The 22,561-nt window shown below is 44.3% G+C and overlaps 1 protein-coding gene across 1 annotated transcript in view; it reads left to right on the top strand.

Moving 5' to 3' along the window:
• LOC123180678 (cellulose-complementing protein-like) overlaps positions 1-9,297 on the top strand; it is a 135,470-nt gene extending 126,173 nt beyond the window's left edge. Inside the window, exons 2-3 of the mRNA XM_044592815.1 lie at positions 7,196-8,453; positions 9,209-9,297. Coding sequence (XP_044448750.1) covers positions 7,196-8,453; positions 9,209-9,231 — 1,281 coding nt within the window. The 3' untranslated portion in view covers positions 9,232-9,297. The remainder of the gene's footprint in view (positions 1-7,195; positions 8,454-9,208) is intronic.
• Positions 9,298-22,561: the final 13,264 nt, after the last annotated feature.

Raw genomic sequence — 22,561 nt, 5'->3', positions numbered from 1 at the left:
AGGTGCCCCGGTATCGTATCACAATCACAACTCCTATCTTTACCATTTTCCTTAATTTGATCCTATTAGTAGTATTTTGATCTAGTAGAATAAAGTTTATGGCATGATCTAGTTGTGAGTTTTGCTTTATTATCCTTCTATGTAATCGAGTTCGTGAGCTATATAATAAAGATTAGTGTTGAGTCAAGGGCTTGATTTCCTTGCTATGATCTTGGGTGAATAAAAGAAAAGAGAAAAATAATAAAAAGAAACAAAAGTTCATATTGATCTTATTAATAGTAATGACTTCACATAGAAAGAGTGTGATGATTAAAAGTTGTTGGGAGTTGGCAGACATAGCTTTGGTCATCGTTGCAATTAATAGTAAGTAATAAGGAAAGAGAGGTTTCACATATAAATATACTATTATTGACATCTTTTATGATTGGGAGCACTCATCAAAATATGACATGCTAAAGAGTTGATGTTTGACAAGGAAGACAACGTAATGGGTTATGTTTTCTTATATCTGAGATAAAGTATGTTGTCATGGATCATCCAACATGTTGATCTTGCCTTTCCCCCTCATGCTAGCCAAATTCTCAGCACCAAGTAGAGATACTACTTGTGCTTCCAAATACCCTTAAACCAGTTTCGCCATGAGAGTCCACCATATCTACCTATGGATTGAATAGGATCCTTCAAGTAAGTTGTCATCGGTGCAAAGCAATAAAAATTGCTCTCTAAATATGTATGATTGATTGGTGTCGGAGAAATAAGCTTTATACGATCTTGTGATGTGGAAGTAATAAAAGCGACGGACTGCATAATAAAGGTTCATATCACAAGGGGCAATATAAAGTGACGTTCTTTCGCATTAAGATTTTGTTCATCCAACCATAAAAGCGCATGGCAACCTCTGCTTCCCTCTGCGAAGGGCCTATCTTTTATTATTATCTTCTACCTTATGCAAGAGTCATGGTGATCTTCACCTTTCCTTTCTACATTTTATCCTTTGGCAAGCACAGTGTGTTGGAAAGATCCTGATAGATATATCTAATTGGATGTAGGGGGGCATGAGTTATTATTGTTGACATTACCCTTGAGGTAAAAGGTTGTGGGGCGAAACTATAAGCCCCTATCTTTCTCTGTGTCCGATTAAAACTCCGTAACCACGAGTATTGCGTGAGTGTTAGCAATTATGAAGGACTAGATGATAGTTGAGTATGTGGACTTGCTTTTTAGCTCTAACATAAACTCTTTCTGATGTTATGATAAATTTCAATTGTTTCAATGACTGAGGTTATAGTTTGTTGGTTCTCAATAAGGTTTCTGATTCATACTTTTGCATTGTGAATAGATCATCACTTGAACATAAGTAATCATATGACAATATCTATGTATGTTGTTGTTATGAGAATAATCATGATGCCCTCATGTCCGTATTTTATTTTTATCGAAGCCTCTACCTCTAAACATGGGGACATATTTATTGTTATCGGCTTTCGCTTGAGGACAAGCGAGGTCTAAGCTTGGGGGAGTTGATACGTCCATTTTGCATCATGCTTTTATATCGACATTTATTGCATTATGGGCTGTTATTTCACATTATGTCACAATAATTATGGCTATTCTCTCTTATTTTACAAGGTTTACATAAGGAGGGAGAATGTCGGCAGCTGGAATTCTAGGCTGGAAAAGGAGCAAATATTAGAGACCTATTCTGCACAACTCCAAAAGTCCTGAAACTCCACGGAATACCTTATAGTAAATAATGAAAAATCCTCACCAAAGATGAAGACCAGGGGGCCCACACCCTTCCCACGAGGGTGGGGGGCGCCCCCCCCTACCTCGTGGGGCCCCTGGTGGCTCTCCGATGACCATCTTCTCCTATATGAAGTCTTTCGTCGAGAAAAAAATAAGGGGCAACCTTTCAGGACGAAACTCCGCCGCCATGAGGCGGAACCTTGGCGGATCCAATATAGAGCTCCGGTAGAGTTGTTCTGCCGGGGAAACTTCCCTCCCGGAGGGGGAAATCATCTCCATCGTCATCACCAGTGATCCTCTCATCAGGAGAGGGCAATCTCCATCAACATCTTCATCAGCACCATCTCATCTCAAAACCCTAGTTCATCTCTTGTATCCAATTCTTGTCTCCAAGTCCGGGATTGGTTCTAGTAGGTTGCTAATAGTGTTAATTACTCCTTGTAGTTGATGCTAGTTGGTTTAATTGGTGGAAGATTATATGTTCAGATCATTTATGCATATTATTACCCCCTCTGATTATGAATATGAATATGCTTTGTGAGTAGTTACGTTTGTTCCTGAGGACAAGGGAGAAGTCTTGCTATTAGTAGTCATGTGAATTTGGTATTCGTTTGATATTTTGATGAGACGTATGTTGTCTAGCCTCTAGTGGTGTTATGTGAACGTCGACTACATAACACTTCACCATTATTTGGGCCTAGAGGAAGGCATTGGGAAGTAATAAGTAGTTGATTGGTTGCTAGAGTGACAGAAGCTTAAACCCTAGTTTATGTGTTGCTTCGTAATGGGCTGATTTGGATCCATATGTTTCATGCTATGGTTAGGTTTACCTTAATACTTTTGTTGTAGTTGTGGATGCTTGCAATAGAGGTTAATCATAAGTGGGATGCTTGTTCAAGTAAGAACAGCACCCAAGCACCGGTCCACCCACATGTCAAATTATCAAAGTACCGAACGCGAATCATATGAACGTGACGAAAACTAGCTTGACGATATTCCCATGTGTCCTCGGGAGCGCTTTTCCTTATGTAAGAGTTTGTCCAGGCTTGTCCTTTGCTACAAAAAGGATTGGGCCACCTTGCTGCACTTTATTTACTTTTGTTACTTGTTGCTTATCACAAATTATCTTATCACAAAACTATCTGTTACCACTTATTTCAGTACTTGCAGAGAATACCTTGCTGAAAACCGCTTATCATTTCCTTCTGCTCCTCGTTGGGTTCGACACTCTTACTTATCGAAAGGACTATGATAGATCCCCTATACTTGTGGGTCATCGGTAGCAAATCACTAAAATTATTATTTAACATTGCATACTAAATGCCTCTACGTATTTAATAGTCCTATCCTCAAATAGAATCATTAAACAAGCAAACATATGCAAACAATGCAAACATAACATCAATCTGTCTAAACATGACAGTCTGTAAACTATGCAAGAATATTCATACTTCTTTAACTCCAAAAATTCTGAAAATTTAACACACTGTAGAAAATTTATCATAGCTTACTTTGCAAAACATTTTAACATTTTATCACATTCTGACATTTCTGGGGAATTTTTGCAACACTGATAAACTTTCTGTTTTCAAACAACAACATGTAGACTTGCAAAATAAGCATGGTAAAGGCTATACTTGACATTTTTATTGAAATAAAAGATGCAAAACATTATTTTAAATAACAGCAAGCAAATCCTAGCAAAATAAAAAATGACGCTCCAAGCAAAACACATATCATGTGACGAATGAAAATATAGCTCCAAGTGAGGTCATCGATAATGTTGAAGACGAAAGAGGGGATGCCTTCCGGGGCATCCCCAAGCTTAGGTGCTTGGATATTCCTTGAATATTACCTTGGGGTGACTTGGGCATCCCCAAGCTTAGGGTCTTGTCAGTCCTTATTCTCCTCATATCGATATCTCACCCAAAACTTGAAAACTTCAATCACACAAAACTTAACGGGACTTCGTGAGATAGGTTAGTATGATAAAGACAAATCATCCACTTTGGTACTGTCAAAGAAAAGATTCATAGTTGTTATCACACAATGCCTACTGTAGCATATCATTTCTACAATTTATATTGATCAATATAAGCCATAGAAACTAGAAAAGAAGTGAACTATGCATTGAAAACAGAATCTGTCAAAAACAGAACAGTCTGTAATGATCTAGACAACAACCATACTTCTGCTACTCCAAAATCTAAAAAAATAGGACAACATAGGTAATTTGTATATCTATCACCTGTAAAAAAATTAGATCAAAAGAACGTTCTAGTGAATTTTTAAAATTCCTGGACTGAACACAAAAGTTTCTGTTTTTGCACAGAATCAAGTCAACTTGGCACTTTATTGAAACAAAATCTATAAAACATGATTAATACAGTAGCCTAATCATGTGAGCCAACAAAAACAGTAGGTATAAATGTTGGGTTGTCTCCCAACAAGCGCTTTTCTTTAATGCCTTTTAGCTAGGCATGATGATTTCAATGATGCTCGCATAAAAGATACTAATTGAAACACAAAGAGAGCATCATGAAGCATATGACTAGCACATTTAAGCCTAACCCACTTCCTATGCATAGGGCTTTTGTGATCAAACAACTTATGGGAACAAGAATCAACTAGCATAGGAAGGCAAAACAAGTGCAACTTCAAAACTTTCGACATATAGAGAGGAAACTTGATATTATTGAGAAGCCTACAAGCATATGTTCCTCTCTCATAATAATTTTCAGTAGCATCATGAATGAATTCAACAATATAAATATCACATAAGGCATTCTTTTCATGATCTACAAGCATGGAAATTTTATTACTCTCCACATAAGCAAATTTATTCTCATGAATAGTAGTGGGAGCAAACTCAACAAAAATAACTATCATGAGATTGAAAATTAAAATCATGATGAAAAGTTTCATGGTTATCATTATTCTTTATAGCATACATGTCATCACCATAATCATCATAGATGGGAGGCATGCTTTCATCATAATAAATTTTCTCATCAAAACTTGGGGAACTAAAAATATCATCTTCATCAAATATAGCATCCCCAAGCTTATGGCTTTGCATATCGTTAGCATCATGGATATTCAAAGAGTTCATACCAACAACATTGCAATCATGCTCATCATTCAAAGATTTTTTGTCAAACATTTTATAGAATTCTTCTTCTATCAACTGAGCACAATTTTCCTTTCCATCATTTTCACGAAAGACATTATAAAGATGAATAATATGATGCAACCTCAATTCCATTTTTTTGTAGTTTTATTTTATAAACCAAACTAGTGATAAAACAAGAAACTAAAAGATTCAATTGCAAGATCTAAGGATATACCTTCAAGCACTTACTTCCCCGGCAATGGCGCCAGAAAAGAGCTTGATGTCTACTACGCAACTTTATTCATGTAGACACGTGTTGGGCCTCCAAGCGCAGAGTTTTATAGGACAGTAGCAATTTTTCCTCAAGTGGATGACCTAAGGTTTATCAATCCGTGGGAGGCATAGGATGAAGATGGTCTCTCTCAAACAACCCTAAAACCAAATAACAAAGAGTTTCTTGTGTCCCCAACACACCAAATATAATGGAAAATTGTAAAGGTGCACTAGTTTGGTGAAGAGATGGTGATAAAAGTGTAGTAACGATAGTAGATATTGATTTTTGTAATAGTAACAATAAAAACAACAAGGTAGCAATTGATAAAACGGATCACAAACGGTATTGCAATGCTTGAAAATGAGGCCTAGGGTCCGTACTTTCACTAGTGCAATCTCTCAACAATGCTAATCTAATTGGATCATATAACCATCCCTCAACGTGCGATGAAGAATCACTCCAAAGTTCTTATCTAGCGGAGAGCAGAAGAAGAAATTGTTTGTAGGGTACGAAACCACCTCAAAGTTATTGTTTCTGTTCGATCTATTCAAGAGTTCATACTAAAATAACACAAAGTTATTCTTTCCGTTCGATCTATCCTAGAGTTCATACTAAAGTAACACCATATGATACACATCAACCAACTCTAATGTCACCTAGACTCTTCAATGTCACCACAAGTATCCATGAGTTAATTATACAATACGCATCAAACAATTTCAGATTCATAATACTCAGTCCAACACAAAGAACCTCAAAGAGTCCCCCAAGATTTCTACCGGAGAAACAAAGACGAGAACATGCATCAACCCGTATGCATAGATTACCTCAATGCCACCTCGGGAATCTGCGAGTTGAGTGCCAAAACATATATCAAATGAATCAATATAATACCCCATTGTCACCACGGGTATTCATATGCAAGACATATATCAATTGCTCTCAAATCCACAAAAATATTCAATCCAATAAAATAAAATCTCAAAGGTAAAACTCAATTCATCACAAGATAGAGAAGGGAAAACACCATATGATCCGACTATATTAACAAAGCCCGCGATACATCAAGATTGTGACATCTCAAGAACACGAGAGAGAGAGAGAGAGAGAGATTAACCACATAGCTACTGTTACAAACCCTCAGCCCCGAGGGTGGACTACTCTCTCCTCATCATGGTGGCCTCCGGGATGATGAAGATGGCCACCGGTGATGATTTCCCCCTCCAGCGGAGTGCCAGAACGGGGTCTAGATTGGTTTTTCATGGCTATAGAGGCTTGCGGCGGCGGAATTCTGATCTATGGTTACCCCGAGGGTTTTTGGAATTTTTGGCAATTTATAGGGTGAAGAGGCGGTGCGGTAGGTTGTGACGCCCCAAGACCGACGCTCCAGAAGACTTCCATATTTTTTCGTGACCTCCATGTGTTTCATTTGTGCTTGCTCTATTTATTTTTGCATTGCATCATGTCATCATGCCATCATGTCATTTAATTTTGTAAAACTCAACTAAATAAATTGTATGGGTCTTCGATCCATTTAAATCGAGGGAAATTCCCTTGGTGAAATTCTCTTTAAAACATATCCTCCCAATTATATTAGGGAGCTATAATGAATATTCCATTAATTTGGAATTGACCATAACACACTTGCAAAACAAGTTCCATGCCTTTTCTATCTCAATTTTCTTGACCTCAAACTTTTCCCATAAATCCTTTCATCACTTTCCCGTGCTCCACCAAAATTCCGAACATTTTTGGACTCTCCAAAAATGTTTTCCTAATTCAAACTTATTTGAATCACATTCAAATATGTTCTAATGCAATCCATCCAAGCGGTGCCAAATGTATTTTTCTTGGGTCAATCTCAATTTTATGAGTCTGGAAAAATTAATCCGCTGCCCAAATTCTATCTCTACCTTCCTTTATTCTTCCTTTTCTTCTGTCATTTTCTAGCTTTTGGTAAAAGAATAAGGAGAGCAGCAACAGCTCGGCCTGCTCCCAGCAGCCGGCCCACCTCTCCTAAAGCCCATCAGCCAAGCGGCCCATCTTGCTTCATGGCCTGCTAGGCCCAGTCGCACCTCACCTCTCTCTCGAACCCTAGCTACCCCGATCCCCTCTCTCTCGATCTCACCATCTCCCTCCCGCAACGCCGCCTCCCTTCTCTCGTTCTCTTTCCCCTCGCGTCCGATCCACATCTCTCTCCCTCTCCTCGCTCGCGCACAGGGCCGCAGCTCCCCGCGCCCGTGCTCCAGCGCCGTCATACATACAGGGAGGAGCGAGAGCTCCTCGCGCTTGATCCCCATGGCTGCCTCGCGCGAGTCCCACCTGCGCCTCATCTCGTCCCCGTCCCTCCAGTGCTACCGTCGCCGTGGCCTCTCCGAGCTCTGCCCGCATCGACGCCTCAAGCCGCCTTCGTCCCCGCGCCGCGAGACCTCCCCGTCGCCAGCATCACTGCCCTGCCGCACCTGAGCTCCTCCACGACCACCGCATCCCCCGCTCGCGCCCGGCCGGTCCTCTGCATCGCCAGCTGCCGACGCCGTACATTTCGGTTCGTCCCCGACCCCGCGGCCCTGGCCTCCGTCCTCATGTCGAACCTCCATGACGCCGCCACCCCTATGCTCCGCCACAGGCCTCCATCGATCCATGCCCGCAGCAGCGCCCCCAACGCCTCCTCGTCCCCGCACAGCCCGCGAGGCACCGGCCTCCTCTGCTTCGCGCCTCCCAAGCAGCGTCCAAGAGCCCGAGCTCCATCTTCTACGCCGCGTTCGAGCAAGAGGAGCTTGCTGCTCGAGCATGCACCAAGAACCATGGCGCCCTCCCGAGCACCTCCTGTGCGTGCCTTCACTCGTCCTCGTCGGCCATCCGTGGGAAGTTTTGGCATGGGCATGGCCGAGACCCCCCGAGCATTTTGTTGCCTCGGTGCACCTCCGTTCCTGGAGTTTTGGACCATCAAGACTTGTTGCCCAGACATGAACCCCCACAAGACGTTTCAAGGATCACCAAGTACCTCTACCGACGGCCCCGAACATCTACAGACGTGTATGACTACTGTTGCCCGAAGTACCGTGGGTCACAAACACCGCGAACGACTACCGTCGCCGAAGTCCGCGAGTACAACTACTTCCACAACGCGTCGTGTACGACTACCGTCGCTTGGATTTGACAAGACAACGAGTACCACTACGTTTGCCATGTACATCTACACCAAGACCGGATCGACAAGTGCCCTGAGAACGTATGCACCTCTTCCGTCGTCGAGGACCGAAAGTACCACTACGTCCCATCAAACCTGTCCGCCTCGAAACGCTCGCTTCGACTTCGAAGGTATAACCGTCGAGACGACCGCTCGCGAATGAATGCATGTGTGATGTATGAGATGCCCGTGTTTTGCTTCGTGTTCAAGTGGTCGCTTGCACGTTCCTCCTCGTTGCCATGCCATCGACCCATGGGAACTCGGTAATCGGGATCACCCCATCATCTTACATGACACGCTCACGCCACATTTCCTTTTGCACCGGCATCTCCATGAGCTATCGGAACCAATATGTTGCCGTGGCATCATTTTTGGATTCGTTGTCATGGCACCCCTTTCATTTCCGCCACGATGACTAATGCTTCATAACATGCTCATGTAACTTTTTCATAAAAAATATATAAAAACTTGCACATGTCATCCGCATCATGATAACAACATTTAAAATGTTTAAAATTGTGGTTTGCTTTAAATTGCTAAATGCATATGGGGATTTACCGAAATTGTTGTTTGATGTTTCTGGCCTCATTTAAAATTGCCTAAAAGGTGTAGTTTACTTATGCTTCCCTCTTGCCATGTTTAACAACATTTAATATTATTGAGTTCCTAACCGGGAGTGAACTAATTAATCGAATGTGGTATTTCATCAACATGTATCTTGTTACATGTTGAGCTCCACTTAACTTGTAGTTTTGTTTGTGCATTTTACCATGCCACGCCTCATTAAACCGGACATGCGTCATGCTTGATTGTGCATCATGCCATGTTTATGCTTGTGTGTTTACCATGTTGTTTGCTTCTTTCCGGTGTTGCTTCTTCGTGTTAGTTCCGGTAACGTTGCATTTGTGAGAATCCGTTCAACCACGTCCGTTTGTCTTCTTCATGGACTCGCTCTTCTTCCTTGCGGGATCTCAGGCAAGATGACCATACCCTCGAAATCACTTCTATCTTTGCTTGCTAGTTGTTCGTTCTATCGCTATGTCGCGCTACCTACCACTTGTTATAACATGCCTTCCATATTGCCATGTCAAGCCTCTAACCCACCTTCCTAGCAAAACGTTGTTTGGCTATGTTACCGCTTTTGCTCAACCCCTCTTATAGCGTTGCTAGTTGCAGGTGAAGTTGAAGTTTGTTCCATGTTGGAACATGGATATGTTGGGATATCACAATATATCTTATTTAATTAATGCATCTATATAGTTGGTAAAGGGCGGAAGGCTCGGCCTTATGCCTGGTGTTTTGTTTCACTCTTGCCACCCTAGTTTCCAGCATACCGGTGTTATGTTCCTTGATTTTGCGTTCCTTACGCGGTTGGGTGTTATGGGAACCCCTTCACAGTTCGCTTTGAACAAAAGTCCTCCAGCAAGGCCCAACCTTGGTTTTACATTTGCCACCTAAGCATTTTTTCCTTGGGTTCTGCAGACTCAAGGGTCATCTTTATTTTAACCCCCGGGCCAGTGCTCCTCTGAGTGTTGGTCCAAAATAGAGCCACTTGCGGTGCCGCCCCTAGGCAACTTGGGGTATCTTCGATTGCCGTACATAGTGTTCATCCGGTATGCCTTGAGAACGAGATACGTGCGACTCCTATCGGGATTTGTCGGCACATCGGGCGGCTTTGCTGGTCTTGTTTTACCATTGTCGAAATGTTTTGTAACCGGGATTCCGAGACTGATCGGGTCTTTCCGGGAGAAGGAATATTCTTCGTTGCCCGTGAGAGCTTGTGATGGGCTAAGTTGGGACACCTGTGCAGGGTATAAACTTTCGAGAGTCGTGTCTGCGGTTATGTGGCAGACGGGAATTTGTTAATATTCGGTTGTAGAGAACTTGACACTTGACTTAATTAAAATACATCAACCGTGTGTGTAGCCGTGATGGTATGTTCTCGGTGGAGTCCGGGAAGTGAACACGATTTTGTGTTATGCTTGAATGTAAGTAGTTTCAAGATCACTTCTTGATCACTTCTAGCTTCTCGACTATCGTGTTGCTTCTCTTCTCGCTCTTATTTGCGTATGTTATCCACCATTTATGCTTAGTGATTACTGCAGCTCCACCTCATTACCTTACCCTACCCATAAGCTTAAATAGTCTTGATCTCGCGGGTGTGAGATTGATGAGTCCTCGTGACTCACGGATACTTCCAAACAGTTGCAGGTGCCGACGATACCAGTGCATGTGACGCAACCGAGCTCTAGTGGGAGCTCGATGAAGATCTTGGTCGTTGTGTTGTGTCTTTTTCGGATGATCGGTAGTGGTGCCCAGTTGGGACGATCAGGGATCTAGCATTGGGGTTGTCTTCTTTTATTTTTGGCCCCGCAGTCGGACCTTGATTGTACTCTGGTTGATGTATGTTTAACTTGTTATCTGTTTGAAGTGGCGATTGTAAGCTAACTCTTTATCCCTTTCTTATTTAGTACATGGGATTGTGTGAAGATTACCCCTCTTGCGACAAAACCACCATGTGGTTATGCCTCTAAGTCGTGCCTCGACACGTGGGAGATATAGCCGCATCGTGGGCGTTACATGGGTCATCGAGGGAGGCACAACCCCTTGGGCGCGCCTGGGCTCCTGGGAGCACCCAGGTGGGTTGTGCCCACCTCGGGCCTCCCCCCGGTACCTTTTTAGCCCATCCTGGGTCTTCTGGTCCAAAAAAATTCTCCAAAAATTCTCGTTGCGTTTGGACTCCATTTGATATTGATATCCCACGAAGTAAAAAAACAAGCAAAAAATAGCAACTGGCACTGGGAACTATTTCAATAGGTTAGTCCCAAAAAATGATATAAAGTTGTTATAAAATGATTGTAAAACATCCAAGAATGATAATATAATAGCATGGAACAAGCAAAAATTATAGATACATTGGAGACGTATCACATACCCCTTCATATATCTCTAACAACAGCTCTTGTCCATCTTCCCAGTAGATGCACTTCAATTTCACCCCATTTCGTCTCTTTCTGTATAGAATGCTATCAACAAATTGATACTTACTTGACTTGCAGGCAACTTTCTCAGCTTCTTCTTATTCATCGGGAAGTTGACCTGTCTGAAGGTAATGGACTATCTGTTGTGCCCATGCCAGAGCCTGTGGCTCGATGGCAAGGACTACAGGCATATCTTCCACTGCGGGAGAGCTCATCTCAATGGCAAGGGCCTCAGGCCCTACCGGAGCTTGCTGCTCATCGGGAAGCGTCAAGTTATCTCTAGCAACTTCCTTTCCGGTGGCTATAGGAAGCTCTGCCGGAAAGTACTTGCTAGAATTCAACTTTCTTATCTTGCTTGGCCTCATCTACGATGTAACTGAGGGTTGATTCGAAAGGAATACAAAATTACTGGTACCACAGTAATTTCTTTGCGGCACGCTTCGATAGGTCATCGACAATGTTGTTCTCGGTACGAGGAACATGCGCTGCTTGCAGACCATCAAAGTGCACTTCCAACTTCCTCAATTCGTCTACATACGCCTCCATCAATGGGCTCTGGTAATCCTTGTTCACTTGCTTCACCACTAACCGTGAGTCACCTCTGATGATGAACTTTCTGATACCAAGGTTGATTGCGATGCATAGTCTAGCAAGTAATCCTTCATACTCAGCAGTGTTGTTGGTGTCCTGCTCCTGGGGAAACTTCATTTGAACCACACACTTGAGATGATCTCTGGTGGGTGCGACAAGCAGCACTCCGGCACTGGCGCCCTGGAGCCAAAAAGCACCATCAAATTACATGATGCAATCTTGGGGCGCTTCCTTGCCTGGGAGCGAGGTCTCTGGTACTTCTTCGTCTAGAGTTGGTGTCCATTCCACAATGAACTCTGCCAAGGCTCTACTTTGGATTGTTGATGTACTTTAAAACTTCAAATCAAAGGTCGACAGCTCCAAATGCCCACTCCACTATACTGACAGTGGCTTCTGGATTCTCAAGATGCGCTGTAGCAGAAAGCGAGTGATGACGGTGATCTGATGTGTTTGGAAGTAGTGCCGCAACTTCCTTGAGGCCATGAGGAGGCCAAAGAGCAACTTCTACACACCAGAGTACCTTGATCTAGCCCCCTGGAGAAGGGAACTGGCAAAGTAAACTGACGCTGCACCTTCTTCTTCTTCTTCTTCAAAGCTTGATGTTTTGTCTCAATTGTCTGCGCTGGACTTGGGTTGTCGGCACCTGACCTTGCCGGAGAAGATTCCAGATTGTCAGCTTGAGGCTCTGCGGTTGCGGTGTCTTGATCTTCTGCTTCCCTCCCGGCCATTAATGCAGTGTTGACCACTTGATTGGTTGCCGCTGAGTACATCAATAATGGCTCTTGTGGTATTGGCGCAACTAGTACCGGCGGAGAGGAGATGTACTCCTTCAAGTCTTGGAGCGCAACCCCCGCTTTAGGGGTCCACTGCATTGGACCTGCCTTTTTCAAGATTTTGAAAAATAACAAGGCACGCTCAGCTAACTTGGAGTGAACCTGCTTAGATTTGCTATGCAACCGGCAAGATGCCTCACGTCCTGGACATGCTTTGATGCCTTCAACTGCTCAATCGCCTTGATCTTGTCAGGGTTGGCTTTAACTCCATGTTGACATACAAAGAACTTGAGAAGCTTGCCGGATGGGACGCCAAACACACACTTTTCAGGGTTGAGCTTCAAGTTGATCCTGCGCAAGTTTGCAAATGTCTCTTCTAAGTCTTGGATAAGTGAATCCTTGTGCCTAGTTTTGACCACTATGCCATCCATATAGGCTTCCACACTTCTGTGTAGCTGAGAACCAAAACCAATTTGCATAGCTCTTGTAAATGTCACCCCGACACTCTTCAATCCGAAAGGCATGCGTACAAACAATGCATACCACACGGAGTAATGAATGCCGTCTTATCCTCATCTTCCTCGGCCATGAAGATCTCATGATAACCAGAGTAGGCGTCAAGAAAAGAGAGCAGGTCGTAGCTGGCGGTGGATTCCACAATTTGATCAATCTGCGGCAAGGGGAAGGAGTCCTTTGGGCACACTTTGTTTATGTTAGTGAGGTCAATACAAAGCCTCCACTTCTCATTTGCCTTGCGAACGACCACGGGATTTACCAACCAAGTTGGGTGCAGCACTCCTCTGACCAAGCCTGCTGCATCTAGTTTTTGGATTTCTTGGGCAATGAACTCTTGCTGCTCCAAAGCCTGCTGCCTAACCTTCTGCTTGATCCCTTAAAACGTCCTTGTTTCTTTGAGATCTCCGTCAGGGTTTTTGTAGCCTCCTGATCACATAGGGGGGACCAGGTTCAAGCTGGCACCATCGTCAACAAACAATTTCGTTACCTTTAGGTTGTGAATTCTTGGAGAAACCAACAAAGGCAAATACCCGCCATAGTGGTGCGGCCAGGGTGGTCCTTGGTGTCAAAAATGATGGGCGTGTCGGACCACTTGAGCGACTTATGTGCCTCTACTATTGGTTCGGCCGCATTGATCTCATGCGCCCACTACTTAAGCCGACGGTGAGAGGAGTGCAAAGATGCACCTCTGTCAAACGCACATGGCCTCCACAACCTTTTGGAACTCCTATCCTACGGATTCCTCATCCTCATCATCACCATCATCCTCACCCTCCATCTTCTCATGGCCGCGAGTAGGCTTCTCCTTCTACTGTTGGCCCTTGGCACAGCGACCCCCACGACCACTAAGGTTCTTGTTGCCAGACCCACCAGCACCATCTTGGCCCTTCTCCTTGTCATGCTTCTCATACTCTTGCTTTTGCTTTTTGGCAACCTACTCCACTTGTCGGCAGTCATTGAGATCACAACCCTTGGTGCGGTGGATCCTGCAGTATGGCTTGCCAGAGCCCTCCGTCTTCTCGCATGTCGCAACCTCCCGACAATCAGCGCAATACCGCAAAGGCAAGGCAGTGATGGCAATCGAGAGTTCCGACGACTCAGATGCCGCTAAGAAGCCCAAGACTGACAACCCCGACAAGGAGGGTGCCCTAGGCCTTGTTTCTAAGCATTGCAATACCGTTTGTGCCCCATTTTATCACTTGCTACCTTGCTATTTTTATATTTTCAGATTACAAAAACATATATCTACTATCCATACTACACTTGTATCACCATCTCTTCGCCGAACTAGTGCACCTATACAAATTACCATTGTATCGGGTGTGTTGGGGACACAAGAGATTTCTTGTATTTGATTGCAGGGTTGTTTGACAGAGACCGTCTTCATCCTACGCCTCCTAAGGATTGATAAACCTATGGTTATCCACTTGAGGGAAAATTTCTACTATCCTACAAAACTCTGCGCTTAGAGGCCCAACATGAGTCTACAAGAATAAGTTATGTAGTAGACATCAAAGGGAATTTAATGCGTTGTGAGTTGATAACGATCCTATGGCAAAAGGCGTCTCTCCTTCTGTGCCATCGGCCTGGCCGAGCCCATCGTCTTGGCACGTCCACTAGATGGGTGTCAATAAAGTTTTACCTTTATGCAACATGCTGACACGCATCCTGGTGATCCTCCCCAAGCCGCATGTCTGCTCGACACCTAATCTTGACAAGCCATCAACCGGTCGATGAGGTGGAGCGGTCGAAAAGCGAGAAGGGGGTACTTCCCGGTAAGGAGCTTGTCGGGTCTTGGCTTGCTGGTGCGGAGCTTGCCGGCAACTGGAATCTTGTCCTCCATTACTAACTTAGTACTTCTCGATGACCTTTCGGGAGGCCTTCTTCACGGTCTTGTATATTGGTATCTTGTCTGTAGTAGTCCTCTGGCAAGCCCTACCGTCGGGAAGGCTACAACTGCCTCTGCACGAGTTAGGGTACTAAGGCACCCAGGTTTTAGTCCATCGATAGTAAAGTTTCATCGTGTTTGAACTTCATTTGGTATTGATTTTCTGAAAAGCCAAAAAACAAGCAAAAGTAACAACTGGCACTGGGCACTGAGTTAATGGGTTAGTTCCAAAAAATGGTATAAAATTGCATAATAAAGCATATAAAATATCCAAGATTGGTAATATAATAGCATGAAACAATAAAAAAATTATAGATACGTTGGAGACGTATCAGCATCCCGAAGCTTAATTCATGCTCGTCCTCGAGTAGGTAAATGATAAAAACAGAATATTTGATGTTGAATGCTACCTAGCATGTTTATCATGTAATTTCTTTATGGTATAAATGAGGAGAAATTATGAAGTAACAATATCAACATAATAATATCCATGGATATAAGAAACATAATAATTACTTTTTTTCAAAATATACGATGCTCGGCGAATGTTATCCATGTAAGCATGGCATGACTCCGCCTTCGCCGCATAAGTATAAATCATGAGCACCCAGATGTCAAACCAAGCAACTGGATCATACTTTTTGACGCGCTTCAGCATTTTCAACTCCACTCAATTGCCTCCACCAACTCTTCCCTGAACTTCACTCCCTCACCATGATACCCCCATTTAGTTGTACACATGTATTTTCCATCAGTAATTTATCACCATCGAAGACCAAAATGTCACCTAACAAACAAGCCGTTTGAGAGGACGGAGGAGGAGGAGGAATATGCAGATATAACCAACTGCATGAGGGCGTTCCGGGGAGAAGGCAATAACGATGCAAATGTGGAAAATGGAACACGGTGAGAGAAGAGCCCACCAAGATGTTATCGGGTAAAATCTAAGAATTCTTTTTAGACTGATAAGTACATAACGTTAATTATCCAGAAATCTTATATGGCTGATGTTCATTGAGACAGGGTGGCAGTTCAAACGTTTTTACCGGTAATTTTAGTTGTTAGGGGATACAGTTTCTTAAGAGTAGCATGGCATTTTTTGGGATGAAAGCTCAAAACTGCCATCATCCAAGAAAATGCCATGTTGCTCGCAAGAAACTGCCATCTCACATCCAACTAAAAATGCCATCAAAACATTCACAAATGTCACACCCTCCCGATGAATGGTCGCCACATAAGAGAGTCCTAATTATTTTGAGAAGAACGAAATGAGCCCAGACAATATAAGACTAACCCATAGTGGGAGTAACATAAGTGGTAATGTACATCACACATATCTAGACAAAAAAGATGATGTGACAAGTAATTAATAAAGAAAGATAGACATGTGGTAACATAGTATGTTTCTGACACTAAAGGTAACATCACACATACTAAACAAGACAAATCTACAACCTAATAAATAAAGTCTTGCATGACACCACACATATGTTACTTCCCACTATGGAGGTAGTAACATATATAGACTAGTAACATATGCATGTTACTATTCTAAGTTACTTACACTATGGGATCAAAAAACCTTTTTGTATATCATGACTACTTGCGTGATCATGCATAACATGATCACTAAGAATGAGCGTGGACAGAATTTGGATTACACCTTCTATCATTTGATGGACGTACACGTTATGCCGATGAGAAAAAGGAGTGAATCAGATGTTTCATGAAGGTGCACAATGAAATTAGAGATTTCGATGCGCACAATCAACTATAGAAAGATTTGATAGAGGAGTATTGGAAATGGCATGGCGAAAGAGCCGCCTAGTTTCATTGTTTGTTTGTTGTATTGTGCAATAACTTTGATGTATTTGTGTTGCATTTGATGTTGTGGATTCAATGGATTATGTAATAATTTGATATTGTGGACATGTGAAAATTTTAAGTTGTTTTCATGATGTTTTATTTCAATTTATGTGTCTGTACACAAGCGCAGGCCGATGGCCGGTTTTACATCTCCACTTTGCATCATCTATTAGAGTTGTTACATCTTCATATATATCATTTGTTGGAGTTGTCACTTTTTTAAAATATAAAATATAAAATGCATTTTTTGAGATGTAAATTTTTATAATATCTGTTTTACATCTTTAAATTTGCATTATTTATTGGAGATGCTCTAACACTTCTTTCATTTTCTACCGGGGCAGGTGGAAACAAGATCTACTCCGAGAAGAGCATCTCCAGCCGTTCGGCCCCCAGGGTGCCGAAAAAGAGCCGCATGGGAGCGAGCCAGTGCTAGATTGTCCCCTGGGGCGACCTAGCTTGTAACACCCATGATGCGGCTATATCTTCCACGTGTCGGAGCACGACTTAGAGGCGTAACCGCATTGTAGGCATGTCGCAAGAGGGGTAATCTTTACACATCCCACGTACTGAATAAGAAAGGGATAAAGAGTTGGCTTACATTCGCCACTTCACACAATACATGAATATAGCATTACATCATCCAGAATCCAAAGGTCCGACTACGGAACCAAAATAAAGACAACCCCAAATGCATAAGATCCCCGATCGCCCCAACTGGGCTCCACTACTGATCAACTGGAAACGAAACAACACAACGAACACGATCTTCATCGAGCTCCCACTTGAGCTCAGTTGCGTCATCTGCACGGGCATCATCGGCACCTGCAACTGTTTTGGAAGTATCTATGAGTCACGGGGACTCATCAATCTCACACCCTCGCGATCAAGACTATTTAAGCTTATGGGTAGGAAAAGGTAGTGAGGTGGAGCTGCAGCAAGCACTAGCATATATGGTGGCTAACTTACACAAATGAGAGCGAGAAGAGAAGCAAAGCACGGTCGTGAACTAGAAGTGATCAAGAAGTAATCCTGAAACTACTTACGTTCAAGCATAACACAAGAACCGTGTTCACTTCCCAGACTTCGCCGGAAAGAGACCATCACGGCTACACACGTGGTTGATGCATTTTAATTTAAGTTAAGTGTCGAGTTCTCTACAACTGGACATTAACAAATTCCCATCTGCCCATAACCATGGGCACGACTTTCGAAAGTTCAAAACCCTGCAGGGGTGTCCCAACTTAGCCCATCACAAGCTTTCATGGCCAACGAAGGATATTCCTTCTCCCAGGAAGACCCGATCAGACTCGGAATCCCGGTTACAAGACATTTCGACAATGGTAAAACAAGACCAGCAAAGCCGCCCGATGTGCCGACAAATCCCGATAGGAGTCACACGTATCTCGTTCTCCACGCACACCGGATAGGTCAAGCTACGAGTAAAACCAACCCTCGAGTTGCCCTGAGGTGTCCCCGCAGGCTGCCCGTTTCGTACCAACACTTAGACAAGCACTGGCCCGGGGGGGTAAAATAAAGATGACCCTTGGGTTGGCCGACCCAAGGGAAGGGTAATAGGTTGTTAGGCAAAAGTAAAACCAAGGTTGGGCCTTGCTGGAGGAGTTTTATTCAAAGCGAACTGTCAAGGGGTTCCCATTATAACCCAACTGCGTAAGGAACGCAAAATCAAGGAACATAACACCGGTATGACGGAAACTATGGCGGCAAGAGTGGAACAAAACACCAGGCATAAGGCCGAGCCTTCCACCCTTTACCAAGTATATAGATGCATTAATTAAATAAGAGATATTGTGATATCCCAACAATATACATGTTCCAAACATGGAACAAACTTCATCTTCACCTGCAACTAGCAACGCTATAAGAGGGGCTGAGCAAAAGCGGTAACATAGCCAAACAACGGTTTGCTAGGAAAGGTGGGTTAGGGGCTTGACATGGCAATATGGGAGGCATGATATAGCAAGTGGTAGGTAGCGTGGCGTAGCAATAGAGCAAACAACTAGCAAGCAAAGATAGAAGTGATTTCGAGGGTATGGTCATCTTGCCTGAGATCCCGCAAGGAAGAAGAACGAGTCCATGAAGAAGACAAACGGACGTAGTCGAACGAATCCTCACAACTCCAGAACGGAACCGAAGCTAATGAGAGAAGCAACCCGGAAAGAAGCAAGCAACATAGTAAAACAACCATCACATGAACATGGCATGATGCACAACCAAGTATGATGCATGTCCGGTTTAAAGAGGCATGGCATGGCAAAGTGCACAAACAATACTACAAATTAAATGGAGCTCAATATGCAACGAGTTGCATATTGACGAAACACCACATGACTTATTTAGTTCTCTCTCGTTTAGGTACCCAACAATATTAAATGTTGTTAAACATGGCAAGAGGAGAAGCATAAAGAAATTATCTATTTAGGCAAGTTTAAATGAGGCCGGAACGCCAAACAACAATTCCGGTAACTCCCCATATGCATTTAGCAATTTAATGCAAACAACAATTTTAACCATTTTAAATATTGTTATCATGATGTGAATGACATGCACAAGTTTATGCTAGTCTTATGGAAAAGTTGACATGATAAGATATGAGGCATTTGTCATCGTGGCAGAAACGGAAGGGGGGCCACGGCAACGAATCTGAAAATGATGCCACGACAACATTACGATGATCCGGTAGCTCACAGGGATACCGGTGCAAAAGGAAGTGGGTGTGAGTGTGTCATGCAAGATGATGGGGTGATCCCGGTTGCCGGGTTCCCGCAGGTGGACGACATGGCAACGAGGAACTCGCAAAGAACAACTCGGACACGGAGCAACACACGGTTCAACTCATACATCGCAAGCATTCGGTCCACGGGCGGTCATCTCGGGGTTATACCTTCGAAGCATGCGTTTCGGGCAGAATGAGTTTGTAGTGGAAGTAGTCGTTCATAGGTCTTCGAGGGAAGTAGTGGTTCACGTTCGTTTTCGGAGAGGTACTTGATGAATCCAAGGTTTCCGAGGGCGACGGTAGTAGAACTTGGCGAATCCGAGTTTTTTGGAGGTCGTCATCGAACTTGGTCAAATACACGATGTGGGTAGATGTTCACTTGACGGCCTTCGGCGACGGTAGTTGTACACGGGTCTTCGGCCACGGAAGTAGTCGTACATGTTTTCGTAGAGATTCGGGGTCAACGACAAGGAACTTGACGTCCACGGGGTCTTCGAGGGTCGACGGTAGTAGTTCACGTTTTGTAGCAATTTGAGTCATCGGTGGAGGAACTTGTCACATCATCGAGCGTAGTCCACCTTGGCGTATCCGTGTGTAGGGGTACTTGACAGGTCCGAGGTCTCCGGCCGTAGTGGTACTTGCTGTTACATGTAGTCAAACTTGAGGGGCATCGACGTCGTGGTACTTGGCATCCTCTCGGCCTTTACAAATATGAAACGGAATGCGGCGGTTGGTACTTGCATCCATGGGTGCTTGGTTATTTTTGCATGGTGGCCTTCAGTGGATTTGGAGGAAAACACGATGTGTGCATGAGACAAACGACTCAAAACATCCATGGCCGAATGTGTTCACCACGAGGAAGAAACGGAGGGCCGACAGGCAGCATGAAGAACGAGGCACGGCGGAGGTCCGGCGATGCGCTGGCAGCAGGAGACGAAGGCGAAGTGGACGACGTCGGCCTTGGCGCGAAGCAAGGAGGCGAAGCTCCTGCTCGAGCAGAGGGCTCATGCATGGGTCTTGAGGCGCCGGAGACGGGAACGGGGCCCTGCTAGCGGCGTCGGGCATGGCCAAGGCGGCGCTTGGCGGCAGCAAACTTGGAGGCGGGGCGGCGATGTGGTCCTGGTGGAGCTCGTGGCAGGAGGCGCTCGGGCGTCGGGCCATGGTGATGGGGAGACGATGCAGAGGAGGGTCGGAGGCGCCGGAAGCGGACGATGGAGGGCGTGTGGAGGTGACCGACGAGCACCGGCTCGGGGAGCTCCTGCTCAAGCCCGCCCGCGGAGGGAGGCACATGGCTGCAGGCCTCGAGCGGTGAGGAGGCGCCATGGAGGAAGGTGAAGGAAATATGCCCTAGAGGCAATAATAAAGTTATTATTTATTTCCTTATATCATGATAAATGTTTATTATTCATGGTAGAATTGTATTAACCGGAAACATAATACATGTGTGAATACATAGACAAACAGTATGTCACTAGTATGCCTCTACTTGACTAGCTCGTTGAATCAAAGATGGTTAAGTTTCCTATCCATAGACATGAGTTTTCATTTGATTAACGGGATCACATCATTAGAGAAATGATTTGATTGACTTGACCCATTCCGTTAGCATAGCACTTGATCGTTCAATTTGTTGCTATTGCTTTCTTCATGACTTATACATGTTCCTATGACTATGAGATTATGCAACTCCCGTTTACCGGAGGAACACTTTGTGTGCTACCAAACATCACAACATAACTGGGTGATTACAAAGGTGCTCTACAGGTGTCTCCGAAGGTACTTGTTGGGTTGGCGTATTTCGAGATTAGGATTTGTCACTCCGATTGTCGGAGAGGTATCTCTGGGCCCACTCGATAATGCACATCACTATAAGCCTTGCAAGCATTGCAACTAATGAGTTAGTTGTGGGATGATGTGTTACGGAACGAGTAAAGAGACTTGCCGGTAACGAGATTGAACTAGGTATTGAGATACCAACGATTGAATCTCAGGCAAGTAACATACCGATGACAAAGGGAACAACGTATGTTGTTATGCGGTTTGACCAATAAAGATCTTCGTAGAATATGTAGGAGCCAATATGAGCATCCAGGTTCCGCTATTGGTTATTGACCGGAGACGTGTCTCGGTCATGTCTACATAGTTCTCAAACCCGTAGGGTCCGCACGCTTAAAGTTCGATGACGGTTATATTATGAGTTTATGTGTTTTGATGTACCGAAGGAGTTCAGAGTCCCGGATGAGATCGGGGACATGACGAGGAGTCTCGAAATGGTCGAGACGTAAATATCAATATATTGGATGACTATATTCGGACATCGGAAAGGTTCCGAGTGATTCGGGTATTTTCGGGAGTATCGTGGAGTTACGGGAATTCGTATTGGGCCTTAATGGGCCATACGGGAAAGGAGAGAAAGGCCTCAAAGGGTGGCCGCACCCCTCCCCATGGGCTGGTCCGAATTGGACTAGGGAGGGGGGGCCTTCCTTCCTTCTCCTTTCCCCTTCCCTTTCCTTCCCTCCTACTCCAACTACATGGAAGGGCTCCTAGTTCTACTAGGAAAGGGGGAATCCTACTCCTGGTGGGAGTAGGACTCCCCTAGGGCGCGCCATAGAGAGGGCCAGCCCTCCTCCTCCTCCACTTCTTTATATACGGGGGCAGGGGGCACCCCAAAGACACAACAATTGATCTTTTAATCTCTTAGCCGTGTGCAGTGCCCCCCTCCACCATAATCCACCTCAGTCATATCGTAGCGGTGCTTAGGCGAAGCCCTGCGTCGGTAGAACATCATCATCGTCACCACGCCGTCGTGCTGACGAAACTCTCCCTCAACACTCGGCTGGATCGGAGTTCGAGGGATGTCATCGAGTTGAACGTGTGCAGAACTCGG

This window comes from Triticum aestivum, chromosome 1A (assembly GCF_018294505.1).
Source record: "Triticum aestivum cultivar Chinese Spring chromosome 1A, IWGSC CS RefSeq v2.1, whole genome shotgun sequence".
NCBI lineage: Eukaryota > Viridiplantae > Streptophyta > Magnoliopsida > Poales > Poaceae > Triticum > Triticum aestivum.
This window is presented reverse-complemented; position numbering and strand designations above follow the sequence as displayed.